The 20,530-nt window shown below is 39.3% G+C and overlaps 1 protein-coding gene across 1 annotated transcript in view; it reads right to left on the bottom strand.

The window, feature by feature from the left end:
* LOC124173484 (serine/threonine-protein kinase/endoribonuclease IRE1) overlaps window positions 1-20,530 on the bottom strand; it is a 113,934-nt gene that overhangs the window by 33,507 nt on the left and 59,897 nt on the right. Inside the window, exons 12-13 of the mRNA XM_046552944.1 lie at window positions 14,011-14,225; window positions 4,003-4,121 (exon numbers count right to left, since the gene is read on the bottom strand). Of these exons, the coding sequence (XP_046408900.1) occupies window positions 4,003-4,121; window positions 14,011-14,225 (334 nt within the window). The remainder of the gene's footprint in view (window positions 1-4,002; window positions 4,122-14,010; window positions 14,226-20,530) is intronic.

The raw sequence follows: 20,530 nt of genomic DNA, 5'->3' as shown, positions 1-20,530 counted from the left end.
AACCGATTCGCGATCTCACATGTGGATTGTGTGCAGACTGTTTTGCTGTGAATTATCGTACCGTAGGACGGATAGGACTACCTTCTCCGTTAATCCGGCGTTGCCAAATTCAACAGCACAGCTTACGATCGTTATCCTCCAGTATTACAAGTTTCTTTTACAACTCGATTTGCCGCCGACGTATAGCAATAATTTGTCTTAACAAATTCCATGAGGGTCGTGGCATCAATTTTTGGTGTCCTAAAAAAAGGCTGGTGTCCTAACACCCCATGCCACACGCCTTTTAGGCGGCTGGCGGGGTATTATGTAGACGTAGATGAATTTCAGGTGTACTATTCGAACGAGTGGCAACGTTATCATCCATTTTTCTGATAACCAAAACACACGAAGTGAAACGCTTGTACTTCATCATCCCGATGCCGCATTATTAATATCCCAAGTAATAATCTAGGCACAATAGCAATAGGAAAACTTTCCCAAGAATAACAGAACAAAATAAAGTGACGATGAGCAGCTATATACTCCCTCAAAACAAATTTTACACCATGCGCTCAGCGTATTTCCCTACTCCCTACGGTTGTTTAGGCACCTATGACGTCACGCCTGGCCTCGGCAACGCTCGGGTGTCTTCGCGCAGTGGTCGGCTCAGAGAAATTTTTCTCGATTTTAAATGCAATTTTTTTATTTCTTTTGATGTTTAATGGAGAAACTGAAGGTATTTTTGCGAGCTAATGTATCCATTTGACTTATTCAAAATAGTTTTTAGAGCAATCTACGACCCATGCAAGTTCCTCATTACGATCATAAATAACGTAGGATGTGATTATCTTCTGGCGAATATTTGAAGTAAATTCTGTTTGAGTTCTCCGTCCGACTACTGTGTTCCATCATCTTCGCAGACGTTGCCATAAAAGACTTAATTCTTCATCAGGACTGTATTCTTCATACCGGGTGTGAGGTGACCTGTTCATAAAGTATGTTTCTCTCCTTTTATGCCGACAGGAGCAAGGTTCCAACCGGAAAACGACAGGAGTAACATCTTACAGTATCGGAGAAATATAGATAGAAACGTTATTATCCACATTGATTGTTTTCCTACAAGAGACGTTTTATCATTTCTCAACGTGGTTAAGTATTGGTTCACTAGCGTGAATTCCCAAAAAATGACACGCAAAAACCTGTACCGTCACCTCATTTAGTTTTCGTGTTCCTTTCTCCGCCGTATTGAAAGTTATGCAAAGGATCATTGACATAGAGAAAATATTTTCTTAGTTTAAGCACTAAAAAATAGTCGCGCCATAATCGTAAATAAATATAGTGTGGAAAGAGCAAAGAAAATAATTTCAATTGAAAAGCCAGCTGAGAAGAAGAGAGACAATTATAAGCGCGGCACCATTTTCCCGATAGTGGAAGATACTTCTTCCGCCTCTCTCCGGTTAATAACTTCCCCCCGTTGCAGGTAAAGATGAACCATGCCCTTCTCCACAATCGGGGAACGTTCCCAGTGGGTGGGGTGAATAAGAGTGGGATGGGGATCGCCTGAGGGAAGAAGTGTGGTCATCACAAGGACTGGTGAAGGGGGCAGGACAAAGAAGGGTGGGGAAATGGCCTTCAGCTCTGCCTCAGTCTAATTTTGGGGGCCGTATTTTTTTGCGACGCACAAGCTCAGTCACCTTAGGGAGGGAGTGAATGGGAAATGCTGGGGAAGGAGGGGTTTGGGATGCGTAAGGTGGGTGTCAGCAAGATCAGCCAAAGGCGGCAGGAGGGAAGGGACAAAGGCTTTTGAAAGACAGAACCCCAGCATGGGAGAACGGGGAAGCGCGTGAGAAGAAAGTTCATGGTTAGACTTGGAAGTGCGTCTTCATTACGAGAAGCCTGAAATATAAATTGGCGGTAAATAGAGCCCAATACTTAAGATATTTAAGTTGTTCATTCACAAAGGCCAATATATACACGAAAAGATATTATGGCGCGGATTGCATGTATCAACGTCCATTTCGGGATGTTATTAATTTCTGTTCCCATTTATAAAAGTAGCAAATAGATTTGAAAGAATGATAATCATGAATAAAAATATCTAAATCGATATCCAAACGCACATGAGCAAAATAGATGAATGTATACATACCGATCCATCGCAAGTAATACCGCTCAAGCTTCTTCCGGTACAGGACTTTAAAATCTTGGATAATGCCTTGGTCCAAGGGCTGGGACTTGCTAGTCGAGTTCGGGGGTAAAAAGAGGACTCGAACATTAGCCAATTTTAGATCATCCACGTATTTATGAACGGTGGCATTATCCATTATTAAAACAATTTTGCTGTTCTCTCCAGCAATTTTTCTCTGTAGAAGTATAACCGTTTGCTGGAAAATTTCTCGGGTCATCCAGCTGTTTTTATTTGCATGGTAAAAAACGGGGAGGGCTTCCAATTTTACATGTTTTAAGCACCGTGGCCTTTCAAATTTCCCAATGACAACGGGCTTATTTTGTCCGTGCCCGTTTGGATGACGCACAGCCCCACAGTAACACGCACTTTACTCTTTTTCCCCCCATGGCACCTTTGCCCTTTGAAACCCAGGGTTGCGTCAGGTAATGCATTAAAAAATAGCCAGGTTTCAGGGGCCAGTGAGGGTGAGCTCGTCGAGGAAAGGGTCCCGGATTAGGGACCCTTCGAAGTGCTTCGGCGAAAAGTAGTCAAGTAGTCTTCGAAGTACGTTCACAGCAGTGCAAAGGGTTAATTAGGGGTGTACGAAATACTCCGCGCGACCTTCCTGACATGTTAAACTACGAATTATTGTCGATGCTATGTTTACGAACAGGCACGTAAATAGGGGCATAATGTCAGCCGCGATATTTTAACTTAACTCCTTCTCCCCCTAAATTCCCACAGTGAGGTTTTTGGCGACCCATTTCTCTCCAAAGTTGCATTATCATTTACGATTTCGCACTTTTGATGGACCACAGTTGGAAGCGCTGATTTTTTAGCTACTTACGCCGGCGTAACTAGTTTTGTTGACAAATTTTTCGCCGTAGTTCGTATAAACGAATGCCATTTGTTCCTAGGGACCGAGCCGAGGTTCGTAAATTCAAAAAAATTCGTATAATCGAAACTTCGTATAATCGAATAGCGCCATGTATTTAGCATAGGCTTTTCACCGGGACCGCAATATCACTTCGTATAATCGAAAACTTCGTAAAATCCTGCTTCGTAAAATCAAGAGTTTACTGTAACTCCTATTGCCAGTCCTCACATAATCACTGAAGTCAAATTCAAGATACGAAAGATAAGGTACCTAGTAACCAGAGTTTTAGGAATGACTTATCACCATTAGATCGAATTTCATAATCACATACATTGCCTGGCACTAGGACGAGGAAGGGAAGAGCAAACCATTACGAGAAGACGAATCACCCAGTGTATGAGTCAAAGATACCAGTGCGTATTGCGTTCGTGGAAGAATGCCAATGAAGAGCCACCACCCTGCAGATGTCTCTGGCTAAAATTGATACGAGTATTTCTGCAAACGAGCAGAAGTTCAAAGAGGAGCGATTGTTCTACTCTTTGAGCTATTTTTTTTCATTTATCAACCAGGCAATAACGGCAATTGCATGGTTGGTTAAATTGCTCGCCGAAAAGAAAGAATCTAAACACCAGAAGAATCTAAATTTGGAAATAGGCCTTGTCTCATGTGTTCTGAGTTATTGATCTTCTATGCCATTTCAAAAAGCAAAAAGTAAAAAAAAATGTCAAAATAATAAATAAGACTTGTTCGATAACTCCCTAGGCGATTTCATCCCAAAAACGAAAAAAGAAAATAAAAGCTAGATTATTCTGTGCATCACTCCAGATGAGAGCTCTGTTCAATCGTTGAGAATTTCCAACCCAAAGGACACTCCATTCATCATGGTAATCACGTTTCCCACACTTATGATCTTAATACATAACAGGAATAAGGAACAAAGGCAACAATAAAAGTATCACGTCACTCATGATGTACTCACCAGTAATCGGATACTAAAATGTTAGCCTGTCTTCTGATTGAGTCTCCAAATGGATGCGTACCACCACTTAAAACATAGTAGAAGACACAGCCAAGAGAAAAGATGTCAACTGCACAAGTCTGAAATGTGAAAATACATATGTAAGTAATAATAATAATAATAATAATCTTTATTGGTCAATAGTATTCATTCGATACACAGACCTCGTCACAGATGAAATTCAATTGCACATACATATAGAATGTACAAGAAAAGATAGTCGCGGTTCATAGGCAGTGTACAATTAATAAAAATAAATGAAATATAATAGAAAGTATATGAATATATTAGAATACAATATCACATGTGTTAAGAGTAAAATATTCACTGACAGAATACAATGGCTGTGAGGCTAGCCATGAGTGAATCACAGTCTTGAATTTGGTCAAGCTAGCCATTCTGGCTGAGATAGGGAGATGGTTAAATAGCTTGATACCTAAATTATGTATGGAGAATTGGGTTTTGGTTAATCTGCACTGATTTAGTGATAAGGAATTCTTATTTCTTAGGCTATGGTCATGAATTGTACTTCTTATAGGGAAAAGATCAAGGTTTTCTTTCATATATAGTAAAACTATGTACACGTACATACTGTAAATAGTTAAAATGTTCCATCTAATAAATAGAGGGCGACAGTGTTCACGAGATGGAGAATTAGTTAGTATTCTAACTGCCTTTTTTTGCAAAAGAAACACTGATTTTATATCAGGGGCACTACCCCATATTTCTAGGCCGTAATCTATGTGGCTGTTAAAAAAAGCATAATATATAGATTGCATATAATCAGAAGGGACTATCGGACTTAGCTTTCTTAAAATAAAGAGAGCTTTGGAAAGCTTTTTATTAACCTCAGTGGTGTGATAGCTCCAACTGAGTTTAGAGTCCAGATAAAACCCAAGTAACTTTGTTGGCTTGACTTTGTTGGTAGGCTTCAGGTTACAGATAAGCTTTTGAGTTTTTTCTATGTTAAGTATAAAGCCATTGAATCTAAACCAATCATTGGCCAATACTAGATGATTGTCTGCACTTTGAGCAGCATAGGTAGTAGTTTTGCAGACATCTATTAAGGTCGTATCATCAGCATAAAGAATGGATTTTGAAGGTATACTGCATGGTAGATCATTGATCATTACTAAGAATAAAATGGGTCCCAGGACAGACCCCTGGGGAACACCGTATTGGGTAGGGAGGGAGGAGGACTGCACTCCCTCCATTTCAACAAATTGTTGACGATTAACTAGATATGATCGGAAAAGAGACAACTCAACTCCTGAGATACCATAGTATTTTAATTTTTCAAGTAATATGGAGTGAGAGACACAATCAAAAGCCTTGGTGAGATCACATAGGGTTAAAGCCACTGATGATTGATCTTCAAAAGAGTTGTGGATAATATTGGTGATAAATTGTAGAGCTTTTGTGGTGGTTTTACCTTTACGGAAACCATACTGAGATGAACTGAAAAAACCATTACTTTCTAAATAGTCATATAGCTGAGATTTAATAATTACCTCAAAGACTTTACCAATGATTGGTATGACAGAAATAGGGCGATATGAGTTAGGATCTTCTTTAGGGCCTTTTTTGTATACAGGAGTTACTTTTGAGTATTTAAGATGATGCGGAAAGACACCAGATTGAAGACAAGTATTGATTATTATACTGAGAGGCTCAATGAGAGATTCATTTAAGGTCTTTAAGAGGTTATTTGAGAGGCCATAAATGTCTTTGCTGCTTGGGTTTTTAAGAGATTTTATTACTTTAAAGATCTCATATGGTGTTACCCATTTCCACTTAAAGTACCTTTTATCAATTGTGTGTTTGCTTAACAGAGACATAGCTTTAATGTTATCAGAGGGTGTGGTTGAAGTAATGTTCTCAACTGTTTCAATAAAGAATTTGTTGAGGTCATCTGGAGAGTAGCCATATAGTGACATGAAATAGTGCATTTTTATTAGAGATCTGCGAATAGTATCCATGAATACTCAAATACCTTGAATACTATAAAGTATTCAATATTCAAGATCTCGAATAATTATGCTTAAAGTACGATGTCGAATACTTTGAATTTCATGCTATACACTGTCACACACACGTCGTTCGTAGTTGACTAGAAATAATGTGGAGAACTCTAGTTGCTTAGTGCATGCAGATCCGTTTTAGGCAAGTTGATGAACTACATCAAATTCGCAGATAAGGCCTATTTCGCATGGATGTGGATGGGGGGCGAAGAGTGGTCGCTGTTGTTCACGTAGGTACAATGTCAGCTGTGTGTAGCTTGCCAAGGTAGAAGAACGTCACTCAGCCAAGTGCAATTCAAGCCATTGCTGTATACCAGGTTAGAGAAAACGGAAGAAACGTGCCCGTAAAACGAGGTTTTGGGTTAACTCTATTGTGGCACTAAGAACACTAAAACCCGCTTTAGTGACCATATCCACTGAACTACGTGCTGATGAATATAATTTTTTCTGTTATTTTCCCAGTGTCAATTAGACTATCCATAGCGAAAAGACACACTGCTATCTCCAAGCTCGCTCTAATTATACTGACTTGGTCAACAAACTTGGTCCGCATCAGCTATCTGCACAAACTGAGTCTGTGGCCTGTATGCATTTGGATGATGCGTGGGGGGGCAGAGGGGCCATGTGGATGGCTCCCTCCTCCACGTGCGCACCGTCCCCAATCATGTGTAAGCTTCCATTAATATCAGTGGAACCTTATCTGGGTGCGTAGCGTGGACCGTCCGCATCCATGTGAAATGGGCCTGGAGTGGTGAATATACAGATATCGTTCAACGTGGGGCACCAAAAATGATTCAGGGAATACTCTGAAAATTTTTTCTCTCCCGAGTTCCCCCCGAAACCCCACAAAAAAATTGACAATGGCAGAAAAAAATCCACTTTTCGGGTAACTTATCTCGTGCATTCAGCTATTGCTCCCGAACTATTCCACTCATCAGAAAGATGATCACCGTTTCGAATACTAAGAGGATACGGGCTTCCCCTGACGTCAGTTTTGTTTCTCTCTGCCAAATGACGTCTCTGCAATGGCACGTCAAAGTCGAAAAAGGATCTAAATTTTCGTTGAAATAATAGTGAAGCAAACAGTGGGTCTCCATGGTGACTTCAACGACCGTGCTGTGAGCCCCTGGCTGAGGGCATACCAACATTACACCAACATTCAAAAAATTATTTTCACCACTTTTCAATCTAAGCACAGGATGAACCCACAAGATGGAACTTCCTTTTGAAAATGATGAGGCGCCTTCTTGAACAGAAGCAAGAAGTAACATTAGCTGCCTCTAACCTGAGTTTTAATGTAGACATAACTCCACCACAGTGCGATGCTATCAAGCAATCGATTAATGCTCTGGATGTTTTTGAAGGAGCAACATTTCTTGCAAGTGGAAGTGCAGTCACACTTTCTTAAGTTTTCCCTCTTATAAATAGCATTATCGATTTCCTAAAAACTAAAAAGTTTTCACTAAGTCATTTACAAGGTTTCGTCAATAATTTGCTGTTTTCCATTAATTGTCGGTATGAAATTCTGGAAAAAGAACAATTATTCACTTTTGCCACAATTCTTGATCCACAATTCAAAATCAGTGTATTTCAAGATTCAAATTATGTTGAGATGATAAAATATTAATTGGCTTTAGAGATGACAAGTCTGTCTAAGCAATGTCACCCAACAAAAACAGATACCTTCGAAAAAGTGCAACCGAAAATAGCTGATGTAGAGCAACAACAATCAATATGGGGGAATTTGTTCAGAATAAAAAAGCTAATTTTAAAAATGTATTTCATATACTCCTTTTTATTATACAATCATCAAGTGAAATAGAAAAATAACATTTATGTATTATGTTTTGCATAATTCTAGTATTCGAGGTATTTGAAATCTGAGATATTCGAGCCATGATTTAATATTCGAATTCGATATTCGAGTTCGAGAAATCTGCTATTCGTCCCATCTCTAATTTTTATAAAAAGGTTTTATTTCAAGGTGTCTGATGATTGAATTAGGAAGTGACAATAATTCACATTTGTACATAATACTATAATGCTTCCCAGTGAAGTGTCTTTGAGGACATTTCACACGCACTCGTCAAGTTTTCTCGGGTAACCTCTTCGGTCAGCAGCTCCAACTCCTCCAAAATTTTGACGGAAGATTTTCTTGAATAATGCAGACTTTGTATTTTCCATCGCTCCAGCGAAATAACACCCAAATGCGCCATTAAAAAGTTTCCTGAACCAAAATTTTCGTTTCCAAGGTTATCCAAGAAAGATAATTGTTTTTCTGTATGGACATAAGTGGTGACTCAGAATGATGGTAATAGCAGCACGTGTTGTCTTGTTCTGTGGGATTAATCGAAGGGGCTAGGGGAAAGCTGCTTACGTAGCGAGCTGATCAAAACTGACACAACTCGTGTCTCGGTGGGTTTCAATGAAGCTTGGTTGGACCGTGAGTAGCTAGTAGCTTATTTCTACGAAGTGGAATGCTTTCATTTTTAACTGAATGGGAGTTGAAGTGAATGCCCTTGGATAATAACTCGCAATGTCAGTCGTCACGTAATCATCAAAATCAAATTCAAGACGTGAAATGTACAACACTTTCTTTTGACTCCGGAATAGCTTAGCACCATTAGATGGAATTAAATACAAAAATTTTCCAGTGTTGTAATAAAAAATGGGAAAGCAAAACATTAAGTGAAGAAAAATCATGCAGCCTGTATTGCAATGCGAATGCATACACCGTTCCCCAATCTTTTCAACAAATCGTGTTGTCTCTTGCCACAAGAAATCACAGGAATGCAAATTTATGTTTCTCTGGAGGTAACACTTCATCTGCGGTTTTGCTAATTAATAAGATTATTCGGCCTCATTTTCTTGCCTCCAATTGAGTACATGATTGCAACGTAAACATATCACAGGTACCTAATTGAAGAGGGTTTCACACTCCCATACCGTTAACACATTCAATGCGGACGATATTTTCGCCGTAACCTCCAGTGACAGACGGGCGATTCTCCTTCATAAGGGTGGTGTTGGAAGTTATACAAGAGAATTTGCAATATTTTTTGTTTCCATTTGACGCAATTTGTAAAAAAACATTAATGGCATACATACATGTATGCACCCGTCACAAGTACAGGCGGTCCCCGACTTTCGTACACAATGCGTTCCCGAAAACTTGTACGAAAGTCGAATTGTACGAAAGTCGAACCATTGACTTCCATACTAATTAGGGGTTACGTTCCAAAAGAGCGGAATTTACGTACTAAAACCTTTTTTTCACGGAGTTAATTTCAATTGACTTAATTTTAATAATATATTAATAAAACTCCTCAAATCATCTAATTTATTTCGAAAATACGCAGAAAATGCAAATATATGTTTAAAAAACAAGAACTCCGTTGGCTATCGAGTGAAACTTCCTCTTGGCATTTAAGTTGACATTCCACTTATTACGTCCACTATAGAAAAGGACATATCAAGTAGCATAAAAAAATGTTTTCGTTGAACCCGCACTCTGGATACCTTTTAATTTTTACACCAAAATTCGATATTTGGCAGGTGACATTCGTGATCGCGTATATTCCGCATGTTATTCAAAAAAGACAAAAGACAAACGGAATTCGGGTGATATTTCGTGCAATATCGTTGCTGAAGGTTTACATGAATTACACAGCACTCAAAAAAAAAAAACACAATTAGAAAGAAGGTCTTACTATAGTTTTATTGAAAGCTATTCGATGATGTCTAGTCAACTTCTTTTGAAAAATATCTTCAATGAAGGCTTTCCTCTTCTCTTGATAAAGGAGCCTATAGCAGGCAGTCTCTCTCCCAAATAAATCACCTAGATCAGAGTCAATTACCAACAATTTCCTTCATTATATACGTTCATATTGTTCGCATATACTTCCGATACTGCAATTTGAAACAATTGAATGTTGGGATGCGCAATAAACATAGCGGGAATTTTAAAAAAATTACGGACCAGCGTCCGAAAGTCCGAATTTAGCGTACGAAAGTCGAGTAAAAGGTGTCAATTTTGAACGTACGAAAGTGCGAATTGTACGAAAGTCGAGTGTACGAAAGTCGAGGACCGCCTGTAATTGGCAATTCACGCAACCTGCATTACACACATGTAATTTTACTTGTATGAAGTAGTAAACCACTCATATTTCTTTTTATAATACTTCTTCTACCATTGGTAACTTACACTGATGACGAAAATATCTTGGAATTAGTCTTTTCGTGTAATTTCTTGTTTTAAAGGGCGTAGATTTAATTTTTTTTAAAGTCACAGAAGTCGAACGCACAATGAACAGGAAGAAAATATATAAATTCATGGAATAAACATTTTTTAAAAATCAAAGCAAATGTCACCTAGAGTTATTGAAAAATTTCTATAAACACTCTTACAAATTTTTATTATATATTTGGCAAAGCAAGGCCTTGCACAGAGCCCTGGTTGACCTTCACATTCTGGGCAAATTGTAGCCACTGCCTTACGGATGCCTTCACTAAGGCACACTGCAACTTTTCTGCTTCTTGTGTTTCTCTCCGGCAGGGAAGTGGGAGGTAGTTATGGGAATAGGAAGGGCCGGCCATGACCCTATTTTGAGTAGGGATTCAATTAACTCTAACCTAAAATCACGTAGGCTTTTCTTAGCCCTACTAAATTTGTTATACAAAATAAAAGTATTTACAGCCATCATTTTAATTAGATGAATTGCCAGCTTCTCATACCCCCTAAGGGATATATGCACGCAAGGGTAATAAGACAAGAGTTGGTCAAAATGATCAACTGCACTCATGTTCATGTTGTATTTGGCAATCGCCTCAGGCTTTCGCTTGGACCCTCGCGTGCTAGGCACATCCACAAATTTGTATCCAAATTCAGAGGAGAACATTGTGACGTCCCCACAGTCTTTCCACTTGAAAACACAAATCACATCATTGGTGTAGCGGACAATGACCTCCCCTTTCTTCAATTTTGCGCTGCTGACATCAAGCAGGCTATTTTTTCTACCTGCCCGCAGAGTGCCAGAGCAAAGTTCATTCTTCAAGTAGGTCTTGGGTCAGCTTCACGCTATTATGAAAATTGTCCATATGTAAACTGTGTCTCATTTCCTTGAAGTCACGCATCGATTTATGGACAACATTTTCTGCGTGGCTCCGATCGCTGACTTCAATATCACTAGCCCCAGCATACACTAAGAGCCTCAACACAAGGCCAGAGGGCTCACAAAGCATGTAAATATTAGAGCCATACTTATGCCTCTTACCCTATACATATTGGCTAAATATCAGCCAACCCCTCCAAAGCACTATTGACTAGTCAATGCAAAATTCCTTACCCAGAGAAACAATGTCTTTCATGGACTGCTGGAAACAGTCGAACAGGGGCCTAATTTTATACAGCCTATCACTAGGTAATGGTTCATTTTCTCATGAGTTTGTGGAGAAATGGAGAGCCTGCATCATTCCTAAAAACCTATCACGGCTCATTTTCTCCCCGAATATCAGCACTCGCACTAACTCTGACCTCCTCCAATTGTTAGAAATCGCGTTAACCCTCATTGCGCCCATGTGGAGAAGAAGGCCCAGCCAAGTTTCCAGTTCTGCCTTGCCCAACGGTTTCCAACCCATTATGCCCTTAGTGAAGGCCCTTGGTGAAGGATTTCAGAGGTAAATGCTTTCTGCATTTTTCTCCGTCTACGAGAGGATTATTTCAAAGAAAATTTCATTTGCAAGTTCAAATAATCCCTCAGAGTGCCGCCAGTAGGGAAAATCTCCAACTTTGAGCCTTAAAAATTATCTAGCAAACTATTACAATTTGTGTAATGGAGTGTTGCATGAGTGATTAACATGTTAGTTTCTATGAAAAGTAAGACTGTATCTGTGCCTATGACTTGACTAGAACGTACTAATGACCTACAAAATGGAAACACCATAATGAACAGAGGACAAGTAATTGATGTGGAGCAACGAAGGTGAAAATATGCCATGAAATTAGGAAAAAAAAACCCAACATATGTAAAAAAACGTAATTTGCAATAATGATGAAAAATATTATTAATAAAGAATAAAATATGAACTTATGGACCGCACTGGAAACATTTTGGAATAAAATAGTGAGCATTGAGACGGGCATACACGTACTTATTGACAAAAACTAAGTCTGATCCTAATTTTCGTGGCTGCACATAAGATATAAATAAATTTTAAAAAAGTGATAAAAATACTAATTCTAGGGAATAAATAATGGTTAAATGCCGTAATGCTTAAAGTACTGCTGAGTTTATCTATTATTTCCACAATTTCGTTTACAAAGCTAAGGAAAAAGATGCATAAGTAAAAAATATAGCCTAATACTGTACATTATGTAATGCAGTGTTGCACATCCAATTAATGTTATTTTTTTTGAAAAGGAAGAAAATCTGCAACTAACCCCAAGACCTATGAATAACTCAGAAAATGAAATAAAATCGTAATGAATAGAGGATTGGTAATTGATCTAGAGAAACAAATGAGAAAATATGCCGTAAAAGTAGGAAAAAAGACCCAAAAAAATCACCAAGGATAAACGTAATTTGCAATAATAATTCAAAAATTTCCTAGAAATAGAAATTGAAATAAAACAAAATTAACTGAAGCACCACACTAGGATCATTTTTTTATGATGTAGTGAGTATTGAAACAGGGATGAATATTTTTAACAAAAAAGTTTATCTAATCATAATTTTTGTGATAGCACATAAAATATGAATAAATTAAAAAAGAAGGTAAAAAAACTAATTAAAAAAAATAATCCTTTTGCATGACATGACAGGATTTTTAGGAAAAGAAAAATGAAAAAGAGGTGAAGGAAATGAAAAGAAAATCTCAACCTACCAATTTCCCAGATAGCACAAAGTAAGAGAGTTAACAGTTTCTTATGGTTTTCTTACGGAAAAAAATTGATAAGCAGCTTATTGCAAGCAAAGGGGATTATATAAGGCAAGGGTAAGATGTTAGGGAAGAATAGGTAAGGAATGCCATCAAATATCCTCAGGCAACGTAAGTCGCCTTCAGGCATTTTTATATTATTCTACGTCGCTATTCTTGTGAAATTATGTGTTTTTCTTACGACCGTTGTTTTGCCATAAGTTCATACATGTAAATGATTTTCGAATTATGGCAGTATAATGTTATTTCTACTCATATTATAGAAGTGCCCAGAAATAAAAAAATATTCTTATACATAAATCCCTTAATGAATGCTCAAAAACGATAGAGTCTAAACAACACCTACGGAATTGCTGAAAGTTTGGCATCCTTTTTGTCATTACTCTGGATGTTTGTCGGCCTGGCCATAAAACCCATAACAAGGTTACTTGATAAGCGCCTTCCCAATTTCTTCCTTTCACCTTATCTCAATTAATTATAATGTGCTAGCTGGGTTGTTTAAAAAATAGCACTAAACTAACCAAAAAAACACTAAAAAATGAAGGAACACGCAGAACACAATTCAACGGACACTTCCGCAATGGTGTAAGGTCACTTCCGAACTGCGGGATGGTGAAAAAGAGATGCTAGGCTTGCTCAGAGCACCCCAGTAACCAGCAGAATAACGAGCTCCCAAAGGCATACACTTATGTCTTCTGCCTGAGTGGAAAAGACTTCATGGCATATATATGTATGTCATCCGCACTGAAAGTGTTAAACCTAGCAAATGAAACTTCCTCATTTATGAAACTTTTTTTGGTTCTCTGCTGAAAGTTTCATAAGCGAGGTTTTACTGTATACTTCATTGCAAGGGAAGTGAGCAATATGCAAGCAATTATGCCCTGTCAATATGAATGGATTCAGGATATCAGAATCACGAATGCATCTTACAACAACATAATTTTGATTCAACACAGAAAGAATAGTTCCACACGTTCCACGATAGGCCCCAAATGACACAAATGGAACTCACAGTTCGATTCCAACTGCTGGAGTCAAAAGGCACAGCCATCATCTCGGGAGCAATCCAGCCGTCCGTTCCCGCCACGCCCGACCTCCTCGAAAATGACATGCGACCAACCTTGAGCTTCTTGCAAAGACCAAAGTCTGATATCAAGGCACGCACTAGTCCGTTGGCATTGCTGGGCATGGACAGAAGCACATTGTGTGGTTTGATGTCTCTGTGAACTAAAGCACATAAGAATGGCCATTAAAATCCTTGTTTGCAAAATTAAAGTAAATGTGGGAAATGTCTACCATGGGGTAGTTTCCCACAGCAAAGAAACCAGGAAAAATAAATTGTGCCTTGTAGGGATGATCAAATCAGATATGGACTCGGGTCCAAATATCCGCGGATAATGCCCTTCATCAGATACTTTGGACCCAAAGCCACTGAAGACATCAAATCTGGATATGAAATTTTCAATTCAGAGAATGCAGCGTTCCACAAGAGAGAATGAACAGAGTTCCGATCCTCACTTTGCATGCGCAGTTGCAATGTGATGCTTGCCCTACTCATTAGCCATTTTGTTCAAAAGCTCTCGTGGGTGTTATGCAACAGAATTTCAGCCATGGAAATGTTTAAGGAAAAATATGATAGGCAAATAGTGTGAATCTTCCCGAGAGACAGAACAACCATAAGGGGAATCTTAACGCCGCAGGATTACCTATTACCACGTCATAAGTAACTAGGTATGTCGCAGATTTCACAAAATCACCCTCGGCCCTCCATCAGTCCTTACAATTAGCCCTTGCCCCTGACTTTCATAAATCATTATATACGACATAAATCATTTGCTTGGAAGGAAAATATCAAGTACACGAGAACAATGGAAATGTGTTTCATCCCTACCCTGTCACAATAACTGACTTTTTTTTTGGCTTATCAGCTTCAATTCTCCATGTTTCTGGGGCCGTATTCAGTTTTAATCTTCAAACCAATCGGTGCTGCACCGATTCATTGGGCGGGATGTCACACCAACTTCTGGTAAGCAGTGGCGTGATTCTGTACAAACCCAATCGGAACAACCACCGACTAAATGGGTTTCATGAATTCCCCATGCGCAATATGAATGAAAATTGTGTTATTGCCGCCTAACACTACGAGCGTTCTTTAGTTCCAATCAGCATTCCTATCAAAAAGTGTGCGCTACTGCTGCTAGAGATCTCTACGTCCGCTGATATTGCGTCTGATTGCGTGAATCTCTACGAAACATAAATATTGCTAACAGACAGACAATGAGTGGACTTCATTTATCATTTGTCCTTCTATTTATTTGAAACAGTTTTTCACCCCTTCCACTGAAGATAATTGATATGACTAATATGCTTTTAGATGCCGTAATGCTGTTCGGTTTCATGATTCTGATAGCATTTGAGTCGGCTGTTTTGAAACACGATAGTAAACCATTCATACAGGCAGACTTGAAGCATAACAAGGTTACTTCCACCTTCATTCTGCCGTTAACCTGAAAAAGATAGAATTGCAATGCTCATGTGGAACCCTAAAATTATATTACGCTCCTTTCGTCACATAATTGCAGCAGCCACCTATCATTTTCATTACTACTCGGAAAGATAGAAGGTATGAATTTTTGAACAGATTCCGAAGTTTTAGCATTTAATAGTCTGATGCATAGCCATAACTGGTAGTTATGACATGCATATTTGGAGCATCCAAGAAATAAGGATAATAACAGCTCATAATGCACAGTTCAGTATGAGTGAGTCTGAAGCTGGGACTTTTAAAATCGACTTCTTAATGCCTCGGCATATAGCATCCTGCATAATTACATATGATTTGATCATAGATTGCAAGTGAATATGATCATTAGTGAATTAAATGTTCAAAATAATGATTTAAAACGGCTATCATGCTGCAATTTTCGCCTCTCGGCAGAAACAGCCGTGGTGACGCCTGATGAGTGATTTTTTTGTGACGATGTAATTGCATTCGGTAACAACGACAACTCACTATAGCGACAGATTTCTCTGTTCCCAACAGCTGTCGTTATAAGGGGCTTCCACTGTATTATCTAAAATATTGTTTGAAACCTTTAATGAATATCTTAATTACTCGCCAAAATCCTGCGTTTCCTGGGACATAGGCAACCTAGCAATAATATTAAGCATTGATCGTTTTTCCGCATTCATTTTATTATCGTATCATTATTAGGAAAAAAAAATTTTCCCCTAATGGAGTTCCAAAAAAAAAGGGTAGTCTTAGAATCGTGTTCGTCTTAGATTTGTGCTAATGCGGTGTATGAAATTGTTTTTCGATTTATTATGTTCTGTAAACAATTTTCATAAAATATTTTCCGTTAAATCAGAAAGAATCAATTTATTATATTCTATAAACAATTTAAATAAAATATTTTCAGTTAAATAAGAAAGATTGGGGTGGGGGAAATCCGGTTATTGTGCAGACGTAATAATAACGTGCGCAAAAAACAATCTCTCGGTGAGGAATTAAAAAAGGACCTCGTGTGTCCGGACGGAAGAAGGTCCGAAGGGTATTCGGCGTCCAGGCAAGAGCGCGGTTGGGCTAGTCCTTTAGTCGGCCCTGAATTTTGCAAACGATAGATCACGTCATAAAAGATATCACTTTTCATTGCGGCGTTAACATTCACGGCGTTTGTCGCGTACATTAATTTTCCGTTGATATACGGCCAGTGATTTTCTTATTGTTGGCTTATTAACGGACCGTGAATTTAGCGAAATTGAGACCGTGAAAACCTGAAAAATAACCGTGAAAACCTGGAAAAAGCCGTGAATTTCATTATTCACGTAGAGTGGGAACCCTGGTTAAAACCTTTTACGACGAGATGAAATGTAACAGATACAAGTTGTATTTCTGCAAGATTTAATACAAGTTCATTAAAATTCTGGGAGTAATGATGAATTTCCTCCATATACAAACAAGCCTTCAATGGGGAAGTTTCTAAATGTAACACACATTCACACAGGTCACACTCTCCAGCAACTTCATCTCTTCATCTTACCACACTTTGTAAGACGAGGTGAAAATAAAATTATGACTCCTGTCATTACAAAAAAAATTAAGGAATGGCTGCATGCACCCTCAGCTTTTAGGGAGAGGAAGAGAAAATCCACCTCACAGCCACATGGCGACTAACGCCATCCAGAGAGTAGCAGCTCTCTGCACTACAAAAAAAAGAACCCTGCAATGAGAACATCGCATGTCAATGAATACGGAGAGAAATTGACTCTGAGGAAACTTTGAGTGGGCGGGGTGACTGGACTTACCGAATTCGGGCGGAGCTGGCAGCTTTGCGGAGAGGACCTATTACTCGCAAGTCTGAGCAGTGAAAGAGCGACGGTCGTTCGCGCACGTCGCCAGGAAGGGAGGACTCCCGGGAGGGGAGGGGAGGTGAGGAGGGGAGGTAGGGGAAGAGGAGAGGGGGAGGGGAATGCCAGAACCTGTTTCTCTGAAGTGGTCGGTGCGCATTGAGACCACGTAGCTAAAAATTTTCCTACGGCTTGCAGGCATGCGCAGGAGTTGCGGCGGAGACCATGACATACAGTAAACTCTCGATTTTACGAAGTCAGTGGGACCGGAAAATTGGCACTTCGTAAAATCGAGTTTCGTAATTTCAAACCTTTTTCATAAGTCACGAAAAAATGTTCGCTTTTGTTTCTTCCGCCGTTTTTTGTCTTTAGTGGTCTTATTTAATTGTTTTCGGTGGTTATTCTCGGTATTATTCACAGAAAAGGCTTTTTGTTATCGATTTATGCTGTGAAAGGTCGTTAAATAATTATAACACCATAAAATTCCCATTTCTCGTTCACACTTCAACATCAACGATCGCTTAAGAAATTCCCGACCAGTTTAGAAAACGTGATCAAATGATGAATTGCAAAGTTTATAAAAATTTAATGTTATAAATTTGTGGTTAGAAGCGAATAACAACTATTAAGGTCGCGTAAGATAGATATTTGTTTCCAGCACCCACGGAATTTTAGCGGCAGCCGGCTTAACCGCCATTTATGTCGACCTCTATCGCTCAGTGACGAGAAAAAAAAAGAAAAGCGAGAGCCTCCACCAGTTTCCAAAATAACCTTCGTAAGTTAATATTTCGAGTTACTCTGTATATTCAGTTGAATGTGCTATCTTTTCCATTACTTATTTTCATTGAGATTCAGTGACGATTATAAATTACGTAGAATATGATTATCTTTTGGCGAATATTTGAAGTAAATTCTGTTTGAGTTCTCCGTCCGGATATTGTGCTCCATCATCTTAGCAGACGTTGCTACGAAAGACTTCATTCTTCATCCGGACCATATTCTTCATACCGGGTGTGAAGTGCTATGTTCATATAGTATTTCTCTCTTCTTTTATGCCGACAGGAGCAAGGTTCCAACCGGAAAACGACAGGAGAAACATCTTCCATTATCGGAGAAATGAAGAGAGAAACGTTATTATCTGCATTGATTGTTTTTCTACAAGAGATGTTTCATTTCTCAACATGTGTGAAGTATTGGTTCACTTGCGTGAATTCCCAAAAATGACACGCAAAAACCTGTACATTCACCTCATTTAGTTTTCGTGTCCCTTTCTCCGCCGTATTGAAAGTTATGCAAAGAATCATTGACGTAGAGAAAAGATTTTCTTAGCTTTAGCACTAAAAAATAGTCGCGCCATAATCGTAAATGAATATAGTGAGGAAAGAGCAAAGAAAATAATTTCAATTGAAACGTCAGCAGAGAAGAAGAGAGACTATTATAAGCGTGGCACCATTTCCCCAATAGTGGAAGATACTTCTTCAGCCTCTCTCCGGTTAATAACTTACCCCCGTTGCAGGTAAAGATGAACCATGCCCTTCTCCACAATTGGGGAACGTTCCCAGTGGGTGGGGTGAATAAGAGTGGGATGGGGATTGCCTGAGGAAAGAAGTGGTCAGCATATGGTGGGGTGAAGGGGGCAGGAGAAAGAAGGGTGGGGAAAGGGCCTTCAGCTCTGCCTCAGTTTACGTTTGGGGGGCGTATTTTTCTACGACGCACTCAAGCTCCGTAACCTTAGTGGGGAAGTGAATGGGAAATGCTGGGGAAGGAGGGGTTTGGGCTGCGTAAGGTGGGTGTCAGCAAGATCAGCAGAAGGCCGCAGGAGGGAGTAAACAAAGACTTAGGAAAGAAAGATCTCTCGGCATGGGAGAACGGGGAGGTGCGCGAGAAGAAAGTTCATGGTTAGTGTTAGAAGTGCATCTTCATTACGAGTAGCCTGAAAAATAAGTTGGTGGTTAATAGAGCCCAATACTTAAGATATTTAAGTTGTTTATTCAGGAAGGCTATTATATACACGAAAAGTTACTGCTAAAAAAATCTGTTATTTTTTTTCTTTTTGCCCTTCTCCATCGCCGCTTCCACCATGGTTTTTCGCTTGCATAAATGGGAATGAAATTGGGGACCTAACTCGTTAGCCAGATCAAAATATCTTAATGTTTGGAGGGCAGCGTGTACTTCTTTTTTATTTGGTGAAATTACTTCACTTTCATCTTCGTCGTCACTGCTATTATGACTAGTCCCGGCCGTTGCTTCTTGCGACGCATGTACCGGCGTCCCATTGTCGCAAGTCCGGAGATCATCGTCAAGGGCAATATAATCGATTGATGTTGCGCGCTGTGTTCTTCCTGCTTTTTTTAAGAATTTTTCAAAATCATATTTTGAGCCTCTAATCTCCTCCGCGATTTCATCCGCTGCAGCTTCCTGAAGGTATAACGTAAGGAATCAACCATAGCCATGATATTATAGCGGGAGAATTACTAGTAGGCTCGTTGTATCAAGTACCAACCTTGAGAACATCCTCATGATGCGCTATCAAAGGGAATCCGGCCGATTTCCTGCAATTTGCGATTGTAGTGGAGGAAATAAAGTACGTCTTTGAACCGTGTTTCTGCAATGAAAAATTACAATTTTATTAACTGGGCCATTTTAGCAAAGTTAACAAAATCGTTATTTCTCATCGCAGAAACACGGTTCAGAGACGCACTTGAATGCCTGATTGGCAGGAGTGCGATGCAAACAATTATTTTTTGATGATGGCATTGATTGGTATATTTTCAAAATGCAGTCAGAGCGGTCACTTTTGGGGAGAAAGGCCCCCTCGGAGGGTCGAAGAGAGGGGCCAGCGAGGGTGAGCTCTTCAAGGAAAGGGTCCCAGATTAGGGAACCTTCGAAGTGCTTCAGCGAAAAGTAGTCAAGTAGTCTTCGAAGTACGTTCACAGCAGAGCAAAGGGTCAATTAGGAGTGCGCGAAATACCCCGTGCGACCTTCCTGACATGTTAAACTACGAAGTATTGTCAATGCGATGTTTACGAATAGGCACTTAAATAGGGGAATTACGTCAGCCGCGATATTTTACTTAACTCCTAATTCCCCTAAATTTCCACCGTGAGGTTTTAGGCGAACCCTTTCTCTCCAAAGTTGCACTATGATTTACGATTTCACACTTTTGAGGAACCACAGTTGGAAGC

Source organism: Ischnura elegans, chromosome 1 (assembly GCF_921293095.1).
Source record: "Ischnura elegans chromosome 1, ioIscEleg1.1, whole genome shotgun sequence".
NCBI lineage: Eukaryota > Metazoa > Arthropoda > Insecta > Odonata > Coenagrionidae > Ischnura > Ischnura elegans.
Note: the sequence above shows the minus strand (reverse complement) of the source record. Positions and strands in the feature narration are given on the sequence as shown.